This window comes from Paramacrobiotus metropolitanus, unplaced genomic scaffold, assembly GCF_019649055.1.
Source record: "Paramacrobiotus metropolitanus isolate TYO unplaced genomic scaffold, Prichtersi_v1.0 Parri_scaffold0000019, whole genome shotgun sequence".
In the NCBI taxonomy this organism is placed as follows: Eukaryota; Metazoa; Tardigrada; class Eutardigrada; order Parachela; family Macrobiotidae; genus Paramacrobiotus; species Paramacrobiotus metropolitanus.
In genome coordinates, this window is record NW_026570239.1 from 280,743 (window position 1) to 308,645 (window position 27,903).

Below are 27,903 nucleotides of genomic sequence, written 5' to 3' on the forward strand. Positions count from 1 at the left end.
CATGTGCGCTTCGTGGATGGACCTTGAGCGCCGCATGATCGTTGTAGTATCCCGCTTCATGTTCTGGACATTCATCCCGTTACCGGTGCTGGGACTGGTTGTCCCGGAGCCGTTCCAGCTGCCGGCTTTGTTGCTTCTACTGAGTGTCATTGAATTGGGCATCTGCTATTGGCTGTTCGACAGTGTTTGCAGCGGCAAGGGTCCGAATCCCAGTGGTGCTGAAAGAGTCGGCCCTGTGGAGACAGTGAAAGAACCGGAAGACGATGAGGACAAACCCATGTTGACACCGTGTTGACGAAGACTACATTAGCGTGACCTTTTGACGGAATTGTCCTCTACGCTGCCTACGCCACCCATTTGTCACTTATTTATTTGCAAAAACTTCCCATATATATACCGTTAGATGTTGATTTATCGTTATTACACATGATTTATGTGCAGGAGCGCGCTCGTGCAAAATTTTTGCTGCTTTCTGTAACGCCTAATTGTCCGCATAATATAATAGCGTTAAAACGCTTATGTGCAACGTGGCATTCTGAATGACGTTATTGTAGTATGAGTGTTGTGAACTGTATGAGTGCGATCTTACAATATCCACTTCCCGTTTTCCCTACCTTCTTTACAACTCACTGTTCTTCGCCTATAAAAAATTGTTAACCCGGCATTTTGTGGAAACGACACCTCGATGATCGACAAGTTGCTAATCGACCGTTTATTAATCCCGACATTTTGTGGACGACCATCTGCTGATGTGAAAAAAACAGAACAATATAATAAACTATATCTAGTGTTTTTCGGTTTCTTATGATTAGTTTTTGTTAGGTGGCCCATTTGTCTGGTGGCCAATGTGGGTATCGTCCCAGCTATCCGTATTAAGGTATGGGGCATACATCTGCCGTTTGGCAGACAGCATTTTAATAATTATGTTATGGTCGAAATTTGCTTGCCTGCAAAAAGCAAACAATCTTACAGCTTGCTGACCAGGCTCTCTTTGAAGATCCATTATCTTGTTCGTCTAGGTTATATTATTGTTTTACCGTCAGCTGGCTCTACGCTTTGACTTTTTCTACCTGCAGAGAGTTCGACAACATTGGCAGTATTTGCCGATCATGCTTAAGATTCTGATTGATCATCGTATTACTCTTTTTCTCATTATTAAAGGGTGCTGGTCGTAGGTAACACAGGCACAGTATGGCCGTCTGGCGCGCATGCTGATATGTGTACATACAAAGGACAACCCCGAAATAAATTATTCCTATTTTGCATCTCCCCGTTAATTGCATTCAGCTAAAATTATCCAGTTACACACGTCCTTCCGGGAGAAACTGAAGGAAAGTATATCTAACAACAACTACGAACTTAGAAACAACGAAAGGCAATAAACAAACAGAAACAAAAACAACAACAAAAGGCCAGATAGTAACTATTAGTCATCTAAACTAATTACATTCCGTGCAATATGGTTTTAGGGCTATGGGTTCTAAGGATTAGACGTTTCTCTTTCCCGCGAATATGGGAAATCAATGGTGAGTAGCTAATCGATACGGCTTTCCTTATATCTTATGAATAGTGTAAACCTTTGTCGCTGCCTGAACGGAAACCATTAGAAAATCTCTTCAGCGTGCGTGTGCAGTGAACATGTCGGCGTAATGTACACGTCAAAGGAGGCAGAATCAAAGCAGCAGGAAATGCACAGGATGTTGCAGCATGCTATCAGGAGTTTCGGTATACGTATCGATCCAGTTGAAGGGTTCTTTACTTCTTACTGTACCACATATGGTATCAAATGCCCACATTGTAATCGTGTTTTCGACGCCACTGCTCTGTTTATCTGGATTATTACAGCGTTTAGTTAACTTCTACAATGGCAATTCGAACAACAGTGGGAAAGTTGCTCGACCGCAATCGGGTGTGGGCTTACCAGGAGATCATGGCAGAAGCCCTGGTTGTACTGTGGTTTGCCCTGCATATCGCGGTAAAGTTCGGCACGCGGTTCTTTCCGGAATGGAGTAATACCCGTGTCGATCCTGATTTCCGGACTGGATTGGACATCGTTCTACGTTGGTTCGGATATGTGAGTAGTATACTGAGTACAAGTGCAGATGTCAATACAATTTAGTTAAATTATTGGCGAAATAATACTATTCTCCACATCCTTTAATTGAAACTGAAGCTACGCTTAAACTGCACAATTTAGTTAAATGATGGGCGAATTACAATTAAAGTATTTTCGACATCATTTAAGTGAAACCCGAGATTAACCTTAACTGATACGCTCAACTACGCAAATGCAGAATAGATCTTGGGAGTGTTCGAAGCTGTGAAAGGGATACGAGTAACCTGAAATCTTAGGTTTGGTTACCCGCAATTGCTCTTCTTTAGTTCGTTATTAACCTTCTCACATGCGAAATATCTTCTGTTATAATCCACCCTGTATCTGCAAGAAAAGTATTTGCATGCGCATACACTTTTCATCGATGCGGAGAAATACTAATTGCCGACTTTACAGAATTTTGGAAGGATTATTAAATGTATAACTTCATTAATTCTGTGATTTTTTTTGCATCGGTATAAACAGTATAAAACACGGGTACTTCGGAACTCGATATTGAAGCGTTTTAATAGAAACATGTATTTTGCTGTAAGGTTGAAAAAGGAAGAAAGGAGCCTTTGTTAAATGCGCAGTAATTACTTGATAGTATGCAAAATAACAATGTTATCGTTTTGGACAGAAAATGAATGGATGCGCGTGGGACCATGTCGTGGCACCATGGATGGCGCGTAGCATATACACCTTTAACGGCAGTGATATTGTGCCAACCACAGCGGCCAGCGATATTCGCGGTCATCTGGGCTATGCAGGTACTTTAGCGATCGTATGTGCCACGAGCCTTCTGACCATCTCCGTGGGATGTTGCCTATTCGCCAACCGCCATTGGAAATATCCGTTGTGGACGCAACACTTCCACCGCTGTGAACACATCCGCGCTTTTATTGTCCGCAAAGTGAGAAGCGATTCGTGGAAATGCCATAAACTAACAACTGCCCTCCTTACGGTTGGGCTCATGGTCTTCTCGGGGTTCTGTGCAGCTCTCACATGTGTATGCTTTTTCATCTGGCTGGCACTGTGGGCACTCCCGGTTGTGTTAATGTGTGGGGCTGCTGTCGGGTTGACCATTCACGCGGTCGGAAGCGAGGCCGTGCTTCCCTGTTGTGTCCTCTCAGTATGCATTTTGTGTGTCCACTGTACCGGGCGAATTTGGGGATTGTGGATGAAGGAGACCTATTTCAGCCGGATTAACAATACATTCAGGTTGTTTTTAATTGCTGTAAAATTGCTCGAATAGATGGCACCATAAAAAAATGTGATTTTTGAAAGATGTTAGAATTTTTATGCAGTTCGTCCAGGAAATGTTTCTGTGTTCGCAGATCAAAATTACACATATATTTAGAAAGCTGCTCATCAGTATTGTTAGCACTGCTAACAACATTGCGAGTCTGCTACTCGATCGGTTTTAATAATCAAGTTGCATAGTATAATTATGGATTCATCCGTCTTCTTAGGCGGATGTGTGGTGCGCCGCTCGTCTTGGAAGCCTCATCGGTCAAATGTGCTCCTGTACCAGCGGTACATCTTGAGAATCTCCACCAACCCAAGACTCTGAAGGCACTGAGGGAAGAACGGAAGGACGCCACCATCCCTATCTTAAATGTGAAATTGTGTGTGTTCTTTGTCTGCTGCTTAGCGGTGTCGGCGGATATCGATACAATCCGAGAGGAAATTCCATTGGCCAATGTAAGCGCTCGTGCTAAGGATTTCTGGGACCGATCCATTTTCTTCGGTTACAAGCGCGACTGCTATCCCATTGGGTTAACGGTAAGGATCGTTCGATTGCCCGGTTTGCCCCGACATATATTCGTGCAGTATACAGCTGGTGCTGGCTGGCCAAATCTAATTTAGCACGTGTTTTTTAAACCTTATCCATTTCCGGTGTGTTCTGAAGTTCCCATGTGTCTGTTCTCTGCAGGGCCTACAACACTCGGAAGCCATGCTATCGTACTGGATGGATTTGGGATATCCGCGCTGGAACACCAGCCAGCCTGCCCTGCTGTCGCTGTACGAATCCACATTCTTCTCGGATTTGTACATTTTTCTCCGGGTGTGGATCGTCTTGCTGTCCTACATAGTTTGCGCACCGATGCTGTACATTATCATCCGTTTTATTCGATGGCTGCATAAGCGCTGGCACGCCCGTCGGGTTCTTGACAGGTGTGTAGGATCATCCGGAAACGTCTTCCCTTTATTTAGAGTATTTCGAATATCTTTACGTTTCCGGTCGTCCGTACGTGCAAATGACCAAAACTTTTTTACTTCCTCCGTGCTCTTAGTTTAGCGAAATATAAAATCTAATAGTATTCATGTTCATCTTCCAACTACGATAGAACGAGGTCCGGAAGTATGCGGGCTATGTGATCGAAAGCTGGAAGGGGCAACCGGCAGGAGTCGTGCTCGGCTTCTACGTATGTGAGCAGCGATCGACTCGCCCTGCCTGCGCCTTTCTACACTTTGACACTTTATTTCGAGATTGGGCGTAACTGAGAAAGCGCAACAGGGACGTCAGTCCAGCGAACATTATTCAAATTTGACATGTTAAATTATCTTTTACGCAGATAATTTGGCCAACTGGTAACTCCCTAACATGCCACGATAGAACGCGCAAACAATCTAAAAGCCAGTTTTCTTCAACGTGCTCAAATGCACTTTTCGTCGTTAAATGTAGAACGTTATTATCTAGACGTCCGTTTGGCGGACCAATGAACAATTTATTAAAACTTAAATAAAAAGGTCAACGTGAAACCATTTTTTCAGCGGTCATTGGGAAAACCGATCGAGGTTATTCCAAATGAATCTTTGCGGTCTGTATCCGGTTTTATGGGACCGCGATTATAGGGCGAAATATATGGGACATTTAGTGCATTTTTCAGAAGATTTTCTGCAAGTACAGTACTGTGTCACCGATCTTAAATCCAGCGATTCGGAGAATAAAGTCGTCATACTGCGAACATAAATTCTTGTATTTGATTTAGCGCCCCAGTACCTACGGAAGCCGAGGAAGAGCCAACCGAGCCACCACATGACTTGGCAGCCGACGGTTGCCCTGCTGCGGCCGTTGATGATGAACAGTCTGGCCCTGACGATACCAGCAGTTGTACACCCATCGTCATGGAAAACACGGTGGCCGAGCCATCGGACATCGCTCCCTGTATGTGTCCATTTTGGGTCAGTATTGTGGCTTTCCTGGTGATTACAAATCGCCGATATCTGTGCTGGAGAGCCCTTCCCTATCCGTTGGTGCAACTGTTCATCCCGGAGCCGCTTCAACTGTGGGTGTTGCTTCTGCTGCTTACCACATATGGCGTATGGATCATCTGGAAGTTTGCCGTGGAAGTCCACCAGATTCGCCAGGAACGGCAGACGTTGATCCCATCAAGCGTCCACGAGAAACAGGGTTCTATTCGCGTGTTCCCCCGCTTCCTCGAATGATGTCTGGGTAGCGAAAACCGAAAGCGATTTGGTTATGATATTTATTACCGTTTTAGCTACAGAAATTGGAAAACATGAACGTCCGTGTCCAGATTGCATAACACACAATTCAGGCAATTTGAAGCGGTTGAAATAACTATGCCACTAGCCGTAGCCTCAAGCTGCCATATTACTCGTATATACTTTGAAATTTCTCATCAGTTTCGTTTTCGCTTTTCGGACTGGTTGGCACTGATACTGAAGACAACACTTCGGGTATTTTGTCGGCAACGTTTAGTACAAGTATTGCAAGCCTGCAAGCGAGAGTAAAATTAAGAAATTGTTCCATTAGATGCAAATACGAGTACATGTTGATGTGACCATTATTAATGTAGGCGGGAAAGAATTTGCGTGCTAGTAGGGAACAATAGAAGAGAAAGCAATCAGGTGCGAGTAGCTGGAAAAGAACGGAACCATTTAAGCTGATGAAGTTATTCCTAAGATTACGCTAGTTAGCTCTACGGAATTGTGCATTTTGCATTGCACATTTAACATTTGAATTCAATGTACTTTCTTTCCAGAACATGGGTCAGCCGACGAAAAATGGGATATAATTTTTTTCTGCGGTAATGCAAGGGTGTCATGGTAAACGATTCTGTAATAGGCAACAGTAGCAAATGTAAACGGTAATTGGGCTACAGTGTTAAGGTCTAAAGAGTGGCTAACTATGAGTCTTGACTAAGCGATGCTACCCAGGATGTACAGTATGCCTCATCATCGTATACAAAATTAATATAATAATTGCATTAAGTTTAGTTCATAAACGCGCATACATTACAGATTGAAAAGAAACAGTAAAATCACAACAACAGAATCTCATTTAATGCTGCCGCTCCATCCAGTGTTCCGAGTACTGAAGCGGCGTTGCCCTTTGAATTTCTAGAGCTAACCGTTGGCGGAGGGATTCATGGGAGCGCGGTTCACCCGTGTGCAGTTGAAGTCGTAATTGTATTAAAAATGCAACTTCTAATAAATCATAAATGATAATAATTGTCTTAAAATGCAACACTTGCGTACACAGAGGAACGGGACTTGTAAGAATTCAACGCAATGACATTGCCGCATAGCGACTATTCGTAACCGGCTCATATGTACGCACAAACAATATGTATTAACGCTGTCTGGATCTTTGCCGAGGACAGCAGCAGCGGAAAATTACTCCCACACTATAGTTCTACCCTAAGCCGCTGGAGTGATTGGATCTGCAGGCATTCGCTATGGCCGATTAACCTCTCGCTTTACCTCGTTACAGTTGTGACTGACGAACAGCCTGGTTTGGATCATATTAATCATGTAGAACGCTGTTGTTGGTCGAGCGAAAATATAGGAAGATCTCTTTCACGCGTGTGGGTGTAGCGACCATATGGTAACGGATTGTGTGCGTCAAAGGAGGTGCACTCGAAGCGGCGCAGGATCCAAGCATGTCGTAACATATTTTCGCGTTGCGGTAAATTTCAGTGGATCGATCCGGTGAAAAGGTCCTGCGTTCACCTCCGTCCCATATAAAATGCCTAAACCCTGATCGCTTGTTTCGCATTCCTTCAGTGTTTACTTGGACTAGTTATCCGCTTAACTGGCTTCTGTAATGGGCAAATATCGGAAGACAATCCTCGATTTTCTGGACCGTGATCAAGCATGGGCTCATCAGGAAATTATGACGGTAGCCCTGCTTCTACTCTGGCTTGCGCTCCAGATCGCGTTGAAATTTGGCACACGGCTCCTTCCGGGATGGAAAAACACTCGCGTCGACCCGGACTCATGGACTGGTTTGGATAATGTTCTACGATTCCTGGGATATGTGAGTACCTCTGCAGATGCCCCGTTCCCGTACAATAAAGCCGACTTTAAGCCAGTATAGGGAGAAGCAGAAACCTTTTTGTTTCTTGTTGCTTGTCGGAAAAAATACGTTGCAAGTTGCAGTTGATAAAATGCAGATGCAGTTTGTGACTTTACGAACTTTGAAAAAAGCTTGCAAATACCGTAGCTATTCAAATTCTAGGCATTTATTAGCTGAATTTTTCACCCATATCAGATATGGGTAAAAAATCATAACAACTTAACAACACATCATGTTATCATAACAACATTTACAGTATTATAGCATTATTATAATATTGTAACTGTTGTTATGATAACAGCCCTGTAATTCGCCATACTTCAGGAAGGAAACGTTGTGCTCACGTATTAGATTTGCAATAAAAGTACCCCTCAAAAGTGAAATCGACAAAGAATAAACCCATACCGCAGTATACGTAATTTTTTGCATTTGAACTTGAAAATTTTGATGAAGGCTTAATTTCTGGCAGTTCTGATGCCTTCGATAACTCGGCATCACTGCTGCTACTCAAAATAAACTCTTTATTGCTTCCGACAGAAGATGAATGGGTGTGTGTGGGACCAGATAGCTTCACCACGGAAAGCGTCTAGCCAAGCCCTCGTAGGCGGTAGCGGTGACGTCGTATTGTCGCCGGCACGACATCCGCGGCTATCTTGGTTATTCCGGCACCTTGGCCACCGTTTGCGCCACGGCCCTCCTGAGTGTCTCCGTTGGCTGTTCCATGTTCGTCAACCGGAATTGACGGTATTCGGTACGGACGCAGCACATGCCCCGCTGTGAGCATATCCGGCACTTCGTCGAACGCATAACGTACACCATGAACTTGTCAGAAGACTCTATAGTAGCCAAATTCTTTCTGGCTGTCGGATTCGTCGCCCAGGTGCTGACTGCCACTGTTCTCACTCATGGCTCCGTATTCATGCGGCTGGCGTTGTGCGCACTTCCGGTCGTGCTGATGGGCGGAGCCGCAGTCTGGTTGACCACTTATGCGGTTGGACGAGAGGCCGTGCTTCCCTGTTGCGTCCTGTTCATATGCATTTTGAGTGTGTACTGTAGCGGACGGATTTGGGGATTGTGGACGAAGGAGACATACTTCAACTGGATTAACCTGGCATTCAGGTACGACTAAATTAAGTCATAGCATAATCGCCTAGAATTCCCAAAAGGAACGCACACGCATTATGCGGCTGTGAATCTGTAATGGTCACTTACCTGTTTCTTGCAACGGGAACTTCAATACACAAGGCGCACGCAGTGCAAAAAATACTTTGTGTACAAAGGTTTAAAGTTTACATTGGAAGAATCCAACAATGGAAAGCAGCTGTTAGTCATTGTAGTAATAACCCCGGAGATGTACTTTTTCACTAAGAGCCAGATGTGAAGATAAGGTGTACGGCTTGTACGCAGTCCTACAGATAACAAGGGATTCGGTTCGTGTCATTCACCTTCAATCCATTCAGCTTTAAAATGAATACGAAGTGATTGCACAGCAAGTGTACAACCACACTCAGAATCTCTGCGACTGCGACAAAAATTCTAAACGGGATGTATGGTGGATGTATGGTGTATTCGTCGACCAAATGCCAAGACAAAATTTTCTGTCTGGCTGATAATATTTCAATCTGACAGATGAAAATGTTTTAACCTGCACACGCGTATTCAGGAAATATCCACCGAATTGAAGCCGTGCAAATAAACCGTAAAACAGCATTGAAAAGTAACTTCAAGATTTTTCTTTATACTTAGGCAGATGTGTGGTTCGGCACTAATTGTGAAGGCATCAGCGGTCAAACGTATTCCTCTCCCAGCGGCATATCTCGGTAATCAACCCAAGACCCCTCAGGAACATGAGAATGAACGGAAGTTCTTTCGCTTGTTCGCATTATTCATAGAATGGGGTATATTCACCCTGTGCTGCATGACTGTGGCGGTGAATGTTGAAACCATCCTCGATCAGATTCCTTCGGCTAATCCGAGCGTCCGTGCTTCGGAATTCTGGGATCGTTATACCTTCGCTTTCAACCGTACCTGCAACACCGGCTTTATAACGGTATGAATCACTGGCACTGCTCAGTCAGTCGTAAATACACTTATATAATTTTTGTGGTGCCTGAATCGTTTCTAATTCAACCTTGCACTGAGTTCTGAGAAATCTCTATATGCTCATACGTGATAGGGTTTGAGGTACTCCCAAGCCATGCTATCGTATTGGATGGATTTGGGATATCCGCGCTAGAACACCAGCCAACCCGCTCTGCGATCCCTCTTTTCATCTACCTTTTCGATGGACATGTATATACTTCTCCGAGTATGGACTATTTTGCTGTTCAGCGTCCTGTGGGCACCGTATCTTTACCTGCTTGTCCAGTGTGTGCAATGGATGCGGCATCGCTGGCGCGCTGGCCGAGTGCATGGCAGGTAGGCAGCGTCCGGAAAATATTCCGCCTTTAATAGACGATACAGGTAGTTTACGGCAATATGGTGGATCGTTGGTGATCCCGTCTTTGGGACCCTTATGTCTGGGGATAATCCAACAAGCGACTGGAAAACCGGTTCTTTAAGTTGTATTGAGTGCAGCATTAGCTTTATACTTCAAAACGTTAATTTCCCGCCTAACTGCGAGATTATTAAACCGGCTGACAAAAATTTGAAAGGCAAAGGCGACGCACATTTGACCGCAGTATAAAATCGGAACCTCAACTGGCAAACCGCTTTTCTGTCTCTCATCAGATGTCTAACAATGTTACACGTGTGTTAATCTACAACAAAAATCATAGCATAACCCACTTTTCATCGCAACTCGCAAGCAACCGATTCTGCTTGGTTGACACCTCCCATACAAAGCCTGCGCACACTGTGACTAACGCAATATTACTTGGCTGTTCTAAAAGAAGCGATACGCGACGGAAAGATAATAGTTTCTTAATTTTGTACATTTTAGTGCGAAACAGTGTGCGCAGGCTTTGTATGGGAGGTGTTAACCAAGCAGAATCGGTTGCTTGCGAGTTGCGATGAAAAGTGGGTTATGCTATGATTTTTGTTGAAGATTGCATGTCTGTATTGTCGCTTCCGCCGGGACGGCAAGGCTTTAAAATGGTAGTAAAAATTATTCGCTTTTCTTTAATTCAGCATTCCAGTATCGACTGAAGAGGACGAAGAAGAAGCCGAGCAACTGGAGGAAATGCTCGAAGAAGATTGTCTGGCTGAAGCCGAGGGTGCTGTCCAACCTGGCAGTTCCAGCACGGCTATCGCCATTGAGGACACGGTGGACGAACCACCGCACTGCGTTCGTTGTGCATGTCCAGTGTGGGCCGGCATCGTGGCTGTCTTTGTGATTACAAACATCGCTATCTGTGCTGGAACCATCTTCCCTACCCGCTGGTGCAGCTATACATCCCTGGATCACTACAACTGTGGGTTTGGCTTCTGCTGATGACCGCCTATGCCATATGGATCATCGGGAAGTTCGCTGTGGATGTGCGCCAGATTCGCCAGGAAGAGCGCGTACTGGTGTCACGACCGCCCGGACAAAACTATCCCCGTTTTTGTCAGGTGTTTGCGCGGTCTTTGGGCTGAGAAGATCCATTATCCCTGCATCACAACGGAAACCGGCTGGCTGGAGATATTTGTCTACATAATTTCCTTTGCGCTACGAAATTATATTGACAGTAATAAATTGTCAGACATTTACCGTGAACTGTTATGCCAACAGAATAAGTATTTCAGGCTGGTCAGCCGTACCTTTGACAAGTTGACAACTGATCGAATACAGTACTTCATTTAATTATACCGTACTCGTACTTATGGTTTGCAAACTTGTCTTCACTGTGTCTGTGATGATTGTTACGTCAAAGAATAATATATGAATACATTTATTAAGTGAATTATTCCATCGACAATTCCTAGTTTTCATGGTGTGATTCTTACTACATCTAGCACCGGAAGCCCTTGGTTAAGGAGATGGCCCGGTACATAGTGTCAAAAAGGGGATACATGCACTAAAACTTTACCTTTCGCGCATTCCGAATCACTTTTTTGTGATACTTTCTGTCATTCTGAAGGTAAATCATTTGTATGCATGGATCTGAAAACCGTTTGTGCGCGCAACATCCGGTTGCCGAGATATGGCGAACCAAAATGGGCGAAAAGTTTAAATGTATTGTGGTCTACCAAAAGTCTGGTTATTTCCCGATCTTCTTGAAACTTTGCTGCAAAAGACGCATAGTCGTAAAGTCAAAAGTGAACCAATTTCACGTTCGTAGCACTTTCCCATAATTTTAAAACGAATTTTAAAATTTTTGAAAATTATTTTAAAATCGGAAAAAAATGCTATTAATCTGATATTGGTTCACTTTCGACCTCATGGTCAAGTGTCTTTTACAGCAAAGTTTCAAGAAGATCGGGTAATAACCAGACTTTTGGTACATGACAATGATTTAATCTTTTCGCCCATTTTAGTTCGCCATATCTCGTCAACCGGATGTTGCCGAGATATACTGCCTTGGTGCTGGAGGGTGGATCGAACTAACTTTTAACTGGGCACCGCATTACTTACTAACGTTATCTGCGTCGTACATTTACAACCACCGTATGTGCACAGAGTGGCGAACAGATATTCACACACGGCAAGTTTTCGGTGCTCGCTCGGGGCAAAACAAACCGCTTTTATTGTTCCAATAAATTACGATGACTAAGAAAAAGTCTGTAAGTCCTCTTGATGGCTGTTGAAACAAAAACTCTTTGAACCAAGCTCAAGTGGAGTTCATTTTGGTGCACTGGAAGCTTTTTAAATTTTGAGTTCGTACACAGTGGATGTACAGAAAGATCAAAGTTTTTAATTGCGAAAAAAATGCTCCGTTTCTGGGTGATTTTCTGCATCAGCGTAATTCAGTCTATAAACGGCTTTTGGGATGACAGGGATTATCACGACGATTTCCATGACGATTCGGATGAGCTGCCTGATGGTAACTACCAACTTATGAACGTAGAATTAACAGTTGCTCGCCGCTGACTCACTTTCAACAGGTCTACATCAACAAGGAGCCACAGTTCCCAATTGCGAAAAGATTTATACAATGACACGACCGTACACCATAAGTTCTTACAATTAGTTATGCCAGTAATGATAGTTGTCGCGGACTTGTACATCTAACTTTCTAAGCTATCTGGATTCTTTCTGTTTGTGTGCATTGGTGTAGCGTATCTGACTATCTGTTCCGGTCAATCGACTTGTTGGCACAAAAAACATTTTCGGCAAATCACATAAAACCGAAAGGTTGTTAATAATTATCACTTTCTTAAACGAAAAAATTAGAAAACAAAGAAAACTGTCAAGTATCGCAGTTAAGCACTGTTTTTGGCAATATAGGTTGGGTGGCTCGCATTGACCCGGATATCATGAAAGCCCACTTGGCCAATCTGAACCGTCGTGGATCGTTGGAAAACGATATCATGTTTGCTGATTCTGGCCTCGGCATCGCATCGGAATACGTTGGAGGTACCCCTGGACCAAGTGTAAAAAATGCTGACATAAAATTTCCGAGTTGACCCTGCAGGACAAAAATATGGCGTCAGTCAATGCCAGTCCAAAAACGTCTTTAATATAAGGAATTTCTTCTATTTTTTTAATGGTAATATCTGCACAGTAAAACGTGACGGTCACTTTGTACGGCCGGATTATGCGAAGCAAAATTTGTTTGTCTTTATGTTACTATTAAGTAGTGTACTTTTATTTTTCACGTAGTGAATGTGTTACGCTTGAAGTCATTCTGGGTCGCAAAGCACTACAACCAAAATACTTGTACTCGTATAAAGAAAGTGCTACTTTAGAATATAAACCTTGTTTTTGAACGCTTCTTACTGACGCAGACGGATGCAGTTGTTGTTCTTCTATGTTTTAAGGAAGGAGAAATCTTACGCTATGGCCATCCGGAAAAGTCCCTTATCACATAAGTGACGCATTCGGTGAGGTCAAAAGATATTCTGCGTCCGGATTTTTGTTCAAAAAGCAGCATGCTTATTAAAGATACATTCCTGCTCCAGCGTATCATACGTTTGCAATTGCAGGATCCCAAGATGTTTTCCTTATTAAGGAAGCAATGTTAACAATCGAAAGCAAAACTTTTCGTTGCGTGAAATTTGTGGAGAGAAAAAGCGACCGGAATTATATAAGTTTCAAGCCCGGAAAAAAGTAGGCCGCTGAAATACTCGTAGAACGATTGAGGTAGCTGTATTACGACAAGCTTTCTAAAATACGTATGCGCTTCGGGTAGACGTTTTCAGTTAGTCGTGGACCAGGTACCATGGGCGGCTGAAGTTGTTAACAAATTACGTACACAACTGAATGAGAGAACATATTTCAAAGCTAAGTCGGATGCCATTCAGTAGGCGTATTAAGCGGTGATCGCCGTCACTTGTACATTGTGACCTTGTTGATAGTTGATGATTTTACGCACTGGTTCGCCAAAAAGTGGATGCGGATTAGCAGATCCGACCAAATGCTTAAAAGATCTTTCATTGTCTGTGGCCTACAAAAACTTAAAGAACTGGTGCTTGTTTCAAGCTTTAATGATCCATGTAGTGATGAAATTATAGACACCGCACCATGGTGATTTTACCTTCGAACTTCGAAGGTAAATTACCAAGGTGGAGTATTTCGAAATTCAAAATACTTCATCGTGTAGCGAGTACTTTGTAGTGTTAGTATTAGCTGTTGTTCAGAAGCGTTTTAATGTCGAGGCGCCTGAAAGCAGCAGAGTCGCTTTTAGCCGGAGAAGTAAGAAATAAACTACTGTACTTTCAGATTGATAGCCCGACACGAGTACCCTAATGCATAATAACTTTTAACAAGCCCGCAGAGACCGTGAATAGCATTGTGCTAGTACCTACCAACAGTTTCACCTTACAATGTTGAATAATAATAATGAAGTTTATTGTCCTTGCAAACGGAGCGGTTGCCCCCTCTAGGCTTCAGACAGCAGAACAACATCAAGAAATTACACCACAAAATGACGCTAATATGGAGAGGTGGTACCATGAAAACATGAATATTATTACGACGACACGCAAAATAAACAAAGCGAAACAAACAACCGTCAGTACAAGAAACAGCACAGCTAATGCTTTCTATGAAGTAGTTCGTACGGTTGCGATACGTCAATGTTAATGTGGAAAAAGGGTGGGAGGCGATCGCGATGGGGTCGATGCATAAAACCAAAACCCACATACGTTAATTGTTAAATTACAAATTTCTGAAAATTTTCAAAATTGTTTTTCAAAATAAAACCGTGGAAAAAAGGAAAGCAAGGACACTTACGCGCGTAATTGCCGTCTGTATTTCCAACTGAATCGCAACCGTTGAGATAGGAGGTAATAAGGGCGATGTCAGGATATAACAAAGATAACGAAACACAACAAGTGAAAATGTTGCCGAAAATAATAGGGAGTTTCTTCGTACCTGCTGAACAAGGGGATGGCGATGATTGACCGCACAAAGTTTGGTATTTAAAGCGCAGCTTTATGCTTTCTTTTAGATTTTTGTTTCTGCAGTACTTTGGAGTCCCGTTAACATTTTGGTGATTACTTAGAAGGTTTGATATTTTAGTTGCTCGTCCTATGTTGGTCTTCAAGATCTTCAAGATGGTCAGCCGGTGTTTTTGGATCCAGACAGGTGCATGCAGCTAGGAGTAGTTCAGCACGAAATTCTGCATGCTCTCGGCTTGTTTCACGAGCACAGCCGGAGTGACAGGGATTCTAGTGTAATCATCTACAAAGACGAGATAATGGACGGTTACAAAGCGCAGTATGACATCATTCCCAACATGCCTACTTTTGGAACGGATTACGATCTGGAATCCTTGATGCACTATGGTATGTACGACTTCGCTAAGACCATGGACTGGCCTGTTATCATTCCCAGAAAAGATGGAGTTTATCGTATGGGTCAACGCGAGGGTTTAAGCGTACGCGATGTCGCAAAGTTGCGTAATGCTTATTACTGCCAAGTTGATCAGGGGTTCGAAGATCAGGATCCTGAAAAGCGGTCGTTTTCGGGATTTTCCGGGTTACCGATGCAAACCGATCAATGTGCTTTACAGTTTAATTCTTACTGTGAAAATAAAAAGCCAAAAAAGTGCACAAAAGATAGAATGTTGGTGATGAATTGTAAGATTTCCGCAGACGCATCTTTTTTGCGTACAATGGCCACGGCCATGGCAAAGGCGCCGGTGCGGCCGATCGTAATATCCCTAACGGATATTCAAATAACCTCAGAAGCATTGTATCCGATCGAGAACCAGGTGGTGGAAATGTTGATGAGTTATTGCCGCACCCGTGACGCAACGGCAAAACTTTCAAGTTTCTCTTTCGCAAATCTCCAAGTTTTGACATTCGGGCGTTGCATAGACCTTCGAATCAAGAAGTCCGACTTTAAATTTTTGCCCATGTTAAGAGTGGTAACTTTCCTGGATACAACTATTCTGTATTTGGAAGAAGGAACCTTCACGAACTTACCGAAACTACTAGTAATCGCATGGCACAGTGAACTTCAGCCTAACTTTGGTACGATAAAGCGCCAGCTTGCCTCCGGTGGGGACGACCACGGCCACATTGCCGAGAGAATGGTGGCATATTTGAAACGAATGCACTGCGACTGTGAATTTGCTTGGCTGAGGAGATGGCTTCATGAGAGCGGCATGCTTGAGCATGCTCCTAAGGGATCTGAAGTCTATAATTTCAATGACGATGAGTTGTTCGTCATCCCGGAAATAACGAGGAACGACATTTATATACCGATTGACTGCGCAAAGCAGCCCTTTCCTATTGATTTTACCATGATTGATTTTGCCCAAACAGAATTTTCTGTCAATGAACCACATTGTCCAGCACCCATAGTCAACGCGACATACGATTCTTTTAAATTTAAACGAACTTTTTCTCGCTCTCGGATCAGCATCGCACAATGCCGGTTACAGTTTGGAAAGTCTTGCAAGCCGTGGCACAGGAGTTCAGTGCGCTCAGCTACGGAATCGACAGTATTGGATTATTGCCAAAACCAGCTCAACAGCTCCCAATTGGCACTGGTTATTGGATGTCCGGGTAATACTACAGTGAGGGAAGCGCAAGAAATATCATTTGGGCTGGCCAAACCACCATTGCGTACGATAAACTTGAATGTGGATGACGGAGATTATTTGGTCTACCGTGCCTTTGCACCCGTTAAAACACAAACTCTAAGCCTGAGACTCTACGATTGCGTAATGCAGCAGACAACCGCAAAACTACGTTCTTTGGGTTTTGAGGGTCTGTTATATCTTGCATTCGCTTACTGCCAAGATATGATTGTGCAAACAGACGATTTCGCCGCTGTCCCAAATATTCGCGTTTTACTATTTTTCCAGTCAACATTGGTCGACGTCACACAGTTCACCTTTGCTTCTCTTCCGAATCTTGAAATTCTATCCATGGAATACAAAGCGGTCGCAGTGCTCGATGTTGACCTTAGTTACTATCAGTATCTACGTAAACTGCATTGTGATTGTCAGTATTCTTTGTTTCGTAAGTGGCTACAGCGGCGCATCATACACCGGTTGCAAAATGCTCCCTTGAATAGCGTGAATAACTCGTATGACAATGGAAACATGACCCATTGTCTTGTTGAAGAGCGGCGTTTGCGGTCAACATTCCTCAGATTTGATATCGAGGGCGGAACCTACTCGAATAGGTTTGAATGGACGCAGGAGGAATTGTATCCGTCGTTCGACTGCGCAGACGAGCATTCCAAAAGCGGGTTTCGGCGCTCAATACACATTTGTAACCGTGGACCGTTAAAATACTCATTTAACGTCCCAAGCTGTAAAAGCACCGTTGCGACAAGCCTCTTACCAGTAACATTAAGCGAAGCGAAGCCATGGGACAAAAATGTTACAGTGGAAAACAGAACTGCCACCCCGGAGAAAGGTGAGTGCCTAATTTAACGTAACACATGTCACTTGAAGCTATCCAAAGATACGAGAACTGTTATCTGGACTCACACAATCCTATTTTGAAACAATTTCGCTATGCGGTTCATTATTACTAGAAAACACTCAGATGCATTGACAGCCCTTTTGCGCGCGGGCAACATACACAAATTCAATGTTCAGTAAGTTCGTTTTCTGGCTGAATGCGATAGCAGACTCCATGCAGTATGCGTGTATTCCAGTGTGTGGCTGGTGTTTTGAAAAATAAATTCTATAATGTACGTGTTTTGATTAAGCGATGAGCGGAAGTGCATATTATAACCAATGACCGAAAAACACTCACAAAAAGTGAGAAAGCAACTCGATAATGGACAGCCAGCACAACTACCATGCCGATAATCTCATTTCGAAACTATGTCAGCTGCTATCAAAGTTCTCTCTTAAGACTGAGTTAAAAATTCACATTTCTAGCCTTTTTCTAACACTTTAACACGCATTGTGATTAATTTAGGAACGTCCGCATACGTCTTTGCAGCCGTGATCTGGACACTGTACTACCGGCCGGCAGCTGACTTTTTTATCGTGTGTTCCAGATTGGACCGTCAAATTGAGTAAACCAATCCTGCAAGAGCGACGATCCGAATTTACGGCACAGGCAGTGGATGCGGCTGGCAGTGTGTACCATTACGACGACCAAGCGCTTAGCACCGACCCGGCTGGGTTTTCCGGGCTTTTGGCTACCAGCCGCTTCTGGCCGAACAACGGCAAAGATGTTCCATATTTAATCAGCGAAGCTTTTGGTACGAATAGCCGTATAGCTTACGGCCAAACACAATCAACCAGTCTGACTGCAGCTAATAAATACTTCGCTTACTGCTCCTGCTGCTGCTTATAATACTTCCTTATATGGGCTCCCCTGATATTATTTTCCCTTATCTGGGCTCCCGGCTAGTGAGCAATACCCGTCAAATTATTTATCGGATTTATAGCAGAACCCTTTTCTACGTCTTTCAACCGGATTTACAAGTGAGCACACCAAAGAATTCCGAAATTTTACATCCGAATTACATTTATAGAATTATATTATCTGTATATATTTTTCATTAATTTCAACCGGATTTGCCAATGAACAAACTAAAAAATGCCACAAACGTTGATACAAACTCAATGCTACAAAAGTACTGGCGAAATAACTATTTTACATATATCTAAATTTTCATCCAGTCATAACACTGATAACAGCTGCAAAACTGTGAGTAATAACGTAACCGCCGATGTAGAGGGTTGCTCATATTGCTCGGGATAAGGGGAGCCCATATAAGGCAGTAAGCGAGGTACAGTATATTTAGACCAATCTGAAGTTACTGTACTGTAGCCGCTAGATGAAGTGAGACCACAGAGTCTGGTGTACGAAAAAATGCAAGCCCAATATACACACTTTGCTCCATTGCAAAAATGTTTTCGATTTCAAACCGTTTCACTCTGCTGCTACCGATATATTGCATGTTTTACTGTTTTTTGATATTTTTTCATTTTTTGCAGCGAAAGGTAATTATTGTAAGAGCACAATGTCAAACCTCTGACAGTTTTCTGATTGTATACCTGATCTGTTGTGGTTTTTGGGGTTCCCCTGGCATGGCTATATTAGCCTATATATGTATATATATATATATATATATATATATATATATATATATATATATATATATATGGCCTCATGCAGTTACGCTGCCCCTGGAAAGGGCAGTACAGTACGAAATGCAAATGCAAAGTGTGCGCCCCCCGGTGGGAGGAAGGATCGTGCTCAATGCCCGACGAGAGAAGGCATCGCCCTGATCTAACACAGGTCTCACTCTTCATCTAGCTGCTACAGTACCCTAACCCTGCACTTGACGGAAATTTGTATACAGTGCACTGAGTGCAGCCACACGCACTTGTTCGATCGAATTCACCATTCACATACACGGCTTGCAGTTAGTGCACGTGAGAACTCGAATCGGCTGAACGTTTATCCTGCTATACCGCACCGTATCGCTCATAGCGTACAAATTTCCGTTAAGAACATGGTTGGAGTACAGTATCTGTCGTTTGTTTTGCAAAGATATCTCAGACAAAGAGGAAGTGAAGGACTCATTGTCTTCCATCTCAACCTACACTTCGCAATGTGTAACATTCAAGGCCAGAGAAATGGAAGAGGATTACATTTTCTTTCGGCTGGGACAAAGGTAAATTGTACAATAACTATTGACAACGGTGCCATTAGACGTGCCGATGGTAGGCGAGGCGTAGCATGCCTAACGCTTGTCATTTGGAATGAGAGAATTACGCGAGAGATGCGGGACTCATTTACAATCATATGCAAAGCTCCATTCGGAATCAGATCTGTTTTCACCAAACATCGTAGTTTCATGCCGTTTTGCGTTTAACGACATTTATTATAACAACAGTTAAATGAAATTCTATTTGTGATTGTTGAAATGTCGTATGTATGGAAGGTATCCGTCTGGATGAATTAGCTAATTTGATTATGACTGATTGGAAAATTCTACCAAAAACACGCGTTATATAAAAATTTATTTTAGATCTCTTAGGACGGTAAGAGTTGAAGACCCATCGGCACACTGCACAGAAAATTTGACAACTTAAAATTATGTAGAAAGCGGAATGGCTTTTTCCCGTTCTATTTGTTAACCTACCCGGTCCTACCGTAAACTACAAGTAAATATAAAAAATACAAGGTAGCATAAGTTTTTCCTAAAAACTTGTCATGAATCGTTTTTTACAATCGCCGTAACGACAAAAAACGATGATCAGACCTTACGGTTTCTGTACAAGAGTAAATGGAAAGCCATGCAAGTGCAGCGTAGTCGCCGCCTTGGTTAGGTGTATGGAGCTATAATTTGAGAAAATATTTACTCTTGCAAAAAACGATGTGTAATATTTTATGAATACAACTAAAATTGTTAAGACTAGTTTAGTTGTGTAGTAATTTTGATGCTGAATTAGTCCTCTTTAATTCTATTCAGAAAAAAAGTAGAAGAGCGTGTGCACTTCGAAATATGGACAGCCCTGGTGCTTTTCCCATAGACGCATATTCTTAACCTTGCGAAGGGTCTCATTCTAAATGACACAACAGAGCCGAAATCACACCTCATTAGCGATCGATGGTATCGTTGTCATTTGATAGAGTCCGTACCTCATAAAATACCGCCCGACTTCAATAATTATGTTCTTCGGTTTATGCTTTCTAAAACGAAAGACACCGAAAGTTCCGCATAACCCGGCCTAAAATAGTGTAAAGGCTATACTGGCTGCCCCCTTGGGAGAGACATTTCGAAAACCCCAGCCTTCCTTCCCCCTTAAAAATTAATGGTAATATCTTACGCAAAGTCAGACACTCCAGTATCGTTCAAACGCCAGTTTTTTTATGCATAATGCGCATATACAGTATAACGACTGGTAACATGTGTCATCACAGTCAGGAGCTAATCTCCGCTCCGAATGATCAAGGATGCTTTCTCTGTTCCCAAATTTATCTCTGTGAATCATAACCTGCACCAAAGTGCTTTGCACTGAGGGTAGCCCGGTCAGAGTGAAAAGGGGGTAGACCGGTCAGAGTGATGTCTGACTACTGTATGCGTATTACAAATTTCTTGCTTCTCCTGACGGTTTTCGCGTAAGCAGATTTGACTCGGTTGAGCGGATGGGCACTCAGATCCCAGAATACGGTGACATACTACGATGAAAAATTCATGTTGGTAATATATACCATATTAAAAGCGATAGTGCTCGTTCAATTTGTATGCGGAAAACAGGGTGTCGGGAGAAAATTCAAAAATTCCATAAGTGTTACTGTTGGCGTGTAGGCAGCGAATGTTTTCGCCGCGAAAATTGTTAGAAAACTCTGCAGCGTAGAAATACAAAGCACATCGTGTATTAAAAAACAAAAAGAAAAAGACACGGTGTTATTTATATTTATTTAATAAAAACTACAGAAAAATGTGCTTTTTCCGACAGAACAATTTTGAACACAAGATTTTTCATTAAAAAAATTACAAAAACCATAAAGATCTGGATCGTATAGGTGCATGATGATTGGTGCATGCATAAGTTTTTTAGTGCATTGTTATTGTAATTATATGGTGTAATTTTGTAATTTGAAATACAATCGTCGCCGTGTTGTAAGTACTATTGTCAAGTGTCCATTGTTTTATTTATTGCCGTAAACGTGTAATGCACTGTTGACTGACTACTGTCGTCGTCCCATCCGTATTATTGCAATATCGATTATGTTCGTCACCGTCAAAGTACTGTAACTGTTACCCCGTTATTTGTAATTCTCCCTGATGCAGTTCAGTCATAGTATCGCCAAGTTAGGGTGTTTTGGTTTCATCAGTATGTTTCAACAGCTGCTCTGTTGAAACGCGTTTCAACGGCACTAATAACGGTTTCAGCTGTAAAGTTTCTTAAAGGCTATAAAGTATGAATAGGTTATTGCGCTGAAACTTGTGAGAAAAAACTGAAACCCGCTAAAGCTTAGTGAAACCGAGTGAAACTAAATGAAACTTGCTGAAACCCACTTCGACCCGCTGAAACGCGTAGAAACCTACTGCGACCCGCTGAAACACACTGAAACGCGTGGAACCTACTGCAAACCACTGAAACACACTGAAACGCGTTGAAACCCCCTGCGACTCACTGCCGAACCAAACTGCAGTTAATTATGCTTACACGCGCTGTAACTACCTTGTGACCTTTATGTCGATTCATCATTTGCGAAACTTTGCAAAACAAAATTATTTCTTGCAACTAACACGAAGCAGAATGCACTTGAGAGTGGTATTTTCTCGTCGAGCAGTCAATATTGTGTACTGATTGCACAAGCGTGTAATACCCAAGCCCTTGGGAAACAGCAGTGGTCAGTGATCAGGAATGCAGGTATCACTGACAGCAATTGACAGTCATTGGCAGCAAAATTTACTGTTGCAAAACTGTACTTATTGTGTAGAGGTCGTCGTTCTGAACGTTAAGTACTGCATTGGAATTAATTGGAACGCACCGAATTTTGTATTGTGTCGTACAAATACTATCTGATCAAATACAATCCCATTATTAATTTGCATTAGGTTAAACTTTGCACAGCGCTAACGTAGTCACTGCAGTACGTGTAGTTGCTACTTTACTGTTACTGTAGTTACGGTACTATGTTGCTGTCTATAAAGTACAGCCTGTTATTCGAAGTGCTTTAAAATGATGTCATATTGCTTTGCATACTGTATTGCCTGGAGACAGTTCTACTATACCAAAGTGACCCTCCTGAACAACGCCGAACAAGCCGAAACAAACGATCAAGTGCTGAGACATTCTAAAGTACTGCAATACTTGAAAAGCTCGGCAGTACATACAACAGTACTTTACATACAACAGCACATACTACAACAACATGTAGGGGGAATTTAACTGCGGATGCCAGCACTCCCTGTACTTGTTGTCGTCACCCGCCTAGAGTGTGACGTTACGGCAATACATAAGGTTAAATCAGGCGCGGTACATAAGCACCATGTTTAGCCACAACGTAAACCTCCAGCCGGGTGACGGCAGCAAGTACACGGAGCGCTGGCTTCAGCAGTTGAATTCCCCTTATACAACGTGCATACATACAACAGTACATAAATACAACAGTACTTTACACACAACAGTCCATACAACAGTTGAAATACAACAGTACTTTCAAAGTATCGCTGCATGGCACAGCATGACTCTGAAAGTACTGCTGTAGTTTGGAAGTGTTGCTGCGCTTTTGAAGTACCGCAATACTATAAAATGTCTCAGTGCCTGATCGTCTGTTTCGGCTTGTTCGGCGTTGTTCGGGAAGGACAGTTTGGAAGCAATTTTCTCAATCAACGGCTTCAGTGTGTTATATCATGGCGGTACTAAAAGGCGTACACGCGGCACTGGTGACGCCACAGAAAGGCAAGCAGCCCATTAGTGCAGTCCTTTAAGGCTCGTAGACTCCATAGACTGCAATGGTGAACTCGTTCTACGTTGCATTACGATTGATGAATTGGTGAATTGCACGTGCCAACGAGCGCGACAAGCATGTGCTGCAAGTCTCATGGATGGAAGAAAGTATGGCTCAGACCTGGGCAGTTATATATAACTTAAAGCGAGTTTCCGAGGTTTTAACGTAACTCTGAAGCGTAACTCGGTACCCCAAAAACGTAACGCTAACGCAACTCGCCTAAAATCTGTATGTATTGTCTATGGTAGCGTAACTCGCGGTATAACTCGAAGCTCGGTTTTACTTGCGTAGGTAGCGTAACTCGCACGCTTCCTGTAACTCGTAACTCTAACGGTAGGTGCTTTTTCTACAACTGCCCTGGTCTGGGGCCCGACTCTATGGCTGTGCTTTGAAGGCAAACCAAACTTTGAAAATGACGTGATACTTTTAAAGTACTTTTCCCGAAGATCCCCGAACAGGCCGCAACTGGCGATTAGGAGCTGGGACATTTGACAGTATGGCTGTACTTTGAAAGTAAAGCAATAGTTTGAAAGTGAGGTAGTTCTTCCAAAGTACTGGTGTACCATAGTGACCTTCCCGAACATCCCCGAACAGGCCGAGACGCGCTTCCCGTGATGTGGGGTCATCGAGTTGTTGCTCAAAAGAAAGGGAAAGTATTTCAAGTTTTGTGATGCAGATCTCATCAGTAATAAAAGCGGAGAGAGAATTAAAACTTTTGAAAGTTAGCCGAGTTAGCATACACAGCCATTGCATGGTCGGTCCGTGCCGCTCCGACCGCTGTGTTCTAATGCATACGTGTTTAGACCTTTTTAAAACATTCAATCGTCCTTAGTTGCACACATATTATGCATAGAAAGTCTTAGATACTCCCAGCTCATTTCAAACATCTAAAACTTAAAATCGGTGCAGAAACAACTGCACGGGCGCATTATGGTGCCGACGACGACAAATACTTGGCCCTACAGTACTTATCGTTAATTTAAACTATGTTGCACAATAGGTTTTCGCATTAGCTTACAGTGCAATGAATATGTGCGTCGCCGACAACGGCAACGACAACAAGCCACAATATAATATAATTCTCATAATACTACCAAAGATAAGAATAACATTGCTTGCACCGTGTACGGAAATATCAAAAAATTACAGAAACTTATTATTGTGGCCCGTAACAAATTGTTCCAATAACTTTGTTGCTATACAAGGCAGCGGCGGCGGCGGTTGACAAAGTCTTAGTTGCAAACAAGGGTGCGATATGTGTCGCTGACTTTATTTCCTCTTTTCTGGCATAATAATACTTTTTGGTATTGGTAGTTTTAAGCGTGTAGTTAAATCAGACACGTCTGCACCGTGGTCCAGCGACGACGACAGCAAATGCTTACTGCGAACCGCACATCTGCACCGTACTGGTACAGATTTTTACCTTTACCAAAAATTCATATGTGATTTTCACAGATGTCAGTCAAGCGTTGGCCGACAAGGCGGTCAGCAAAACATCACTCTATCACAAGCATGTATTTTCCGCGGAGCTATACAGCATCTGGTTCTTCATGCACTGGGACTTTTTCACGAAAATCAGAGAGCCGATCGGGACGAGTATTTGCGCATATACCTCAACCGTACGGAGCTTCCATCAAATAGTATTCTGTTGCGCAAACTTCCGCAGATGCCCAGTTACGGAACAGAGTACGATCTGGAATCGATCATGCATTACGGCGCGTTCGACCTGTCAGACCCACAGCGCCCCGATCTGCCAGTATTTCTTCCCAAGAAAACAGTGCAGAAAGGTAAGCGCATTAAAATGGGTCAAAGGCGGACTTTGAGCGCAAAGGACATTGTCAAGCTATACACTGCATATAATTGCACGATGCAGGCTGAACCCCGTGGTGGTTATGAACCACTTCCCAATTTTTTAAAAAGCCGTCTTTCACCGCCTGTGTGTGACCAACTAGCTAAGGTGAAATGTGCCAGCGCAAACATGAATAACTGCACATCGCAAAGAATGATTTTTCTGTCATGTGACAACAGCACGACCATAGAGGACTGGGAGCAAGCTGCTGCTGTATCGAAATTGCAATTGTATGTCGTCGTGTTGGACATTTCGGATAGCGGTCACATGGATGCAGCGCCCGACGCCTTTCGCTCAATTCGAAGGCAAATCCTTTTAGCGTCGTTTTCCTACTGCCGAGACAGTCGTTTTACAATGATTCTTGCAACGTTCGGATATGTTAACGTCATGGATATAGATTTGCAGTGGTGCTACGGATTGATAATAAGAAAAAAAGACTTCTGCGGATTCCCCAGGTTGCAGATTCTGACTTTCAGTAGCAGCACTATTTCTTATCTGGAAGCAGGGACGTTCACCTCGCTGTCAGATCTGAAATTGTTAAGCATCGAGCAAGATCTGTTCGATCCGACGAGCTTGGCTTTTAATGTTAGCCGGACGCAGCTGGTTGACTATCTATACACGATCCACTGCGGCTGTGATTTCGCAGACTTTAGAATGTGGAGAAAAAACAACAAGGCACTACGAATGGAACTGGAACCAGGCGAAATAACGTTTCTCGAAGTCGTTGTTGAAAATGGAAGAATATCGAGAAGGGACGTTTTCTTTCCAGTAGACTGTCACAAAAGAGATGCCGAATTTAATCTTGCCCAAGTGGAATATTCCATCAACGAGCCGCTGTGTAAGTGGATATTTTTCAAACTGTCACGTGAATTCGTCTCTGCTAATTGCTATCGCATATCCGAGCGCTTTACGCATTAAGGTACGCATCATGCGCTTGGCACTCGTTCTTCATAGCATATCTGTTTAATGTAACAATAATGTTAAAGCCGAAAGTTGAGTGACAACGAAAAGTACAGTAGTTTTATGTAGCCAAAATAATGATACCACAAGCCTCTCATTATTTGCTCGTTTGAATCTGTAAACATGTTAAGTTGCACAGCGTAGTTTCACGCTAGCCTTGAGAACACGTTTGTTGTTTAGGTGAGGCCGGCACCACATCATCTACAGTTTCCTCTGACGCAGACCCATGTAAAGCAGCATTTATGAAATATTCCCATAAATTTGGTACGTTACAATTTGCTACGAGGACGGTTGAGTACCGTGAACATACTGTGCACGATTTGGGTGCGATGAACATCGGGCTACGCGCAATGTGCGTTTCAGTTTATGCATTTGCACCGTAATGCCAGTAGCGCAACGCTGCTAGCGTTGTAACTATGGCATAGGCTAACCCGGTTGTTCGTACTTCGTAGCATCCTCATATTCTTTTTCTGCGTCCCAGAGCACTATTCTGGGCTTTTGTTATTTATTTTTCATGTGTGCTTGTGAATGCATGCTATTCAGAAAAACGGCCTCCGCTAATGTTATCAGAGAACACATCGCAACGCGCAACCCATGAACGGGAGCCGCCTTATCCAGTTAATGGTGAGCAACGTTTTTGTACTGTACCCGCGCGAGTTTAAGGGACAGTAAATTCCCCTGGACCGCCCGCACTAGACGTCGGTTTCTTTGATGTCAAAGAAGCCGACGCCTAGTGCGGGCGGTCTGGGGAAATTTTCTGTCCCTTAAACTCGCGCGGGTACAGTATTAAATAGTTTATTATCAATCCTTTTTCGTCGTACGATTTATTTCGCAGGAGCCACTGGCACGGTGTCATATTCTGCTCCATCTTTTCATTGGATTTACGGCTGTCTTGGAGGAGTTGCTGCGTTATGCGTTGTGCTGGCTCTTTACTTGGCTCGGCGACGTATTGGTCGCCCATTTCGCCGTGGTGGGAATTCGACAACTTTGGAGAGCGGTCCACTGCTGGCTGGAAACGTCGCGACTGTTGGAAGGCCAAGAGTGTACAGATTTCTACCGCGTCTACAGAGTTGACCCACCCTTATATGGGCGATGTGGACGAAGTGCCGCATACCGATTTGGTGACCACCGAAGGCACAGAACTATTACCGTTGAGCAGCAATATGGCTGACAAAAATATTCAGCATGATCCATCCTAGTGAAATTGTTGATTGTTCCGAGGAAATAGCCCGGAAACGGTGCATTCCGCATTTATCAACTTTTTTATGAAAAACCTAACTACATAGTTTTGCACAGCACTATTATACCGTCTTCCAGCGCAGAGATACTGTTCCACTGTGAAGCCAAAACCTTTTTTCTGAGTTGAGTATTCTAGAATTGTGTATGCACGAATTGGGAGGTAAGAAGAAGCTAACATTATGTCCCGTCCGCTAATCAAATTTTGATACAGAAGAAATGGATCAGTTTATGCTGGATTTGTAAATCTGCAGCAACTCTGTTAACCGGAAACTGCACACTGCTGGTTCATCGCATGACATCAGACAATGATGTAAATTACAACGACAAACTTTTTAGCTGTCCGTAGTGAAGTAGTAGAGTTACACAACTGTACCATATACAACAAGGTTTGATGGTTCGTCGGCGACCGTTGGTGATATTGATGAACTTCACGAATCATCCAAAAATCAAATT

At 43.1% G+C, this 27,903-nt stretch overlaps 2 protein-coding genes across 2 annotated transcripts; both read left to right on the forward strand.

Moving 5' to 3' along the window:
* The first annotated feature begins 1,733 nt into the window (after positions 1-1,733).
* On the forward strand, positions 1,734-5,806 carry LOC129586075 (uncharacterized). The gene is made up of 5 exons (XM_055479075.1): positions 1,734-2,074; positions 2,733-3,313; positions 3,565-3,877; positions 4,029-4,270; positions 5,089-5,806. The coding sequence occupies exons 1-5, from the start codon at positions 1,865-1,867 to the stop codon at positions 5,543-5,545; spliced, it is 1,803 nt and encodes a 600-aa protein (XP_055335050.1). The 5' UTR covers positions 1,734-1,864; the 3' UTR covers positions 5,546-5,806.
* A 6,344-nt stretch (positions 5,807-12,150) lies between these two features.
* LOC129586039 (uncharacterized) lies at positions 12,151-27,583 on the forward strand. The gene is made up of 11 exons (XM_055479024.1): positions 12,151-12,385; positions 12,790-12,918; positions 13,323-13,385; positions 13,488-13,611; positions 15,025-17,378; positions 17,974-18,180; positions 19,482-19,605; positions 24,858-26,089; positions 26,392-26,475; positions 26,755-26,835; positions 27,047-27,583. Exons 1-11 carry the CDS (start codon positions 12,271-12,273, stop codon positions 27,283-27,285), a joined length of 4,752 nt encoding a protein of 1,583 aa, XP_055334999.1. The 5' UTR covers positions 12,151-12,270; the 3' UTR covers positions 27,286-27,583.
* The last annotated feature ends 320 nt before the right edge of the window (positions 27,584-27,903 follow it).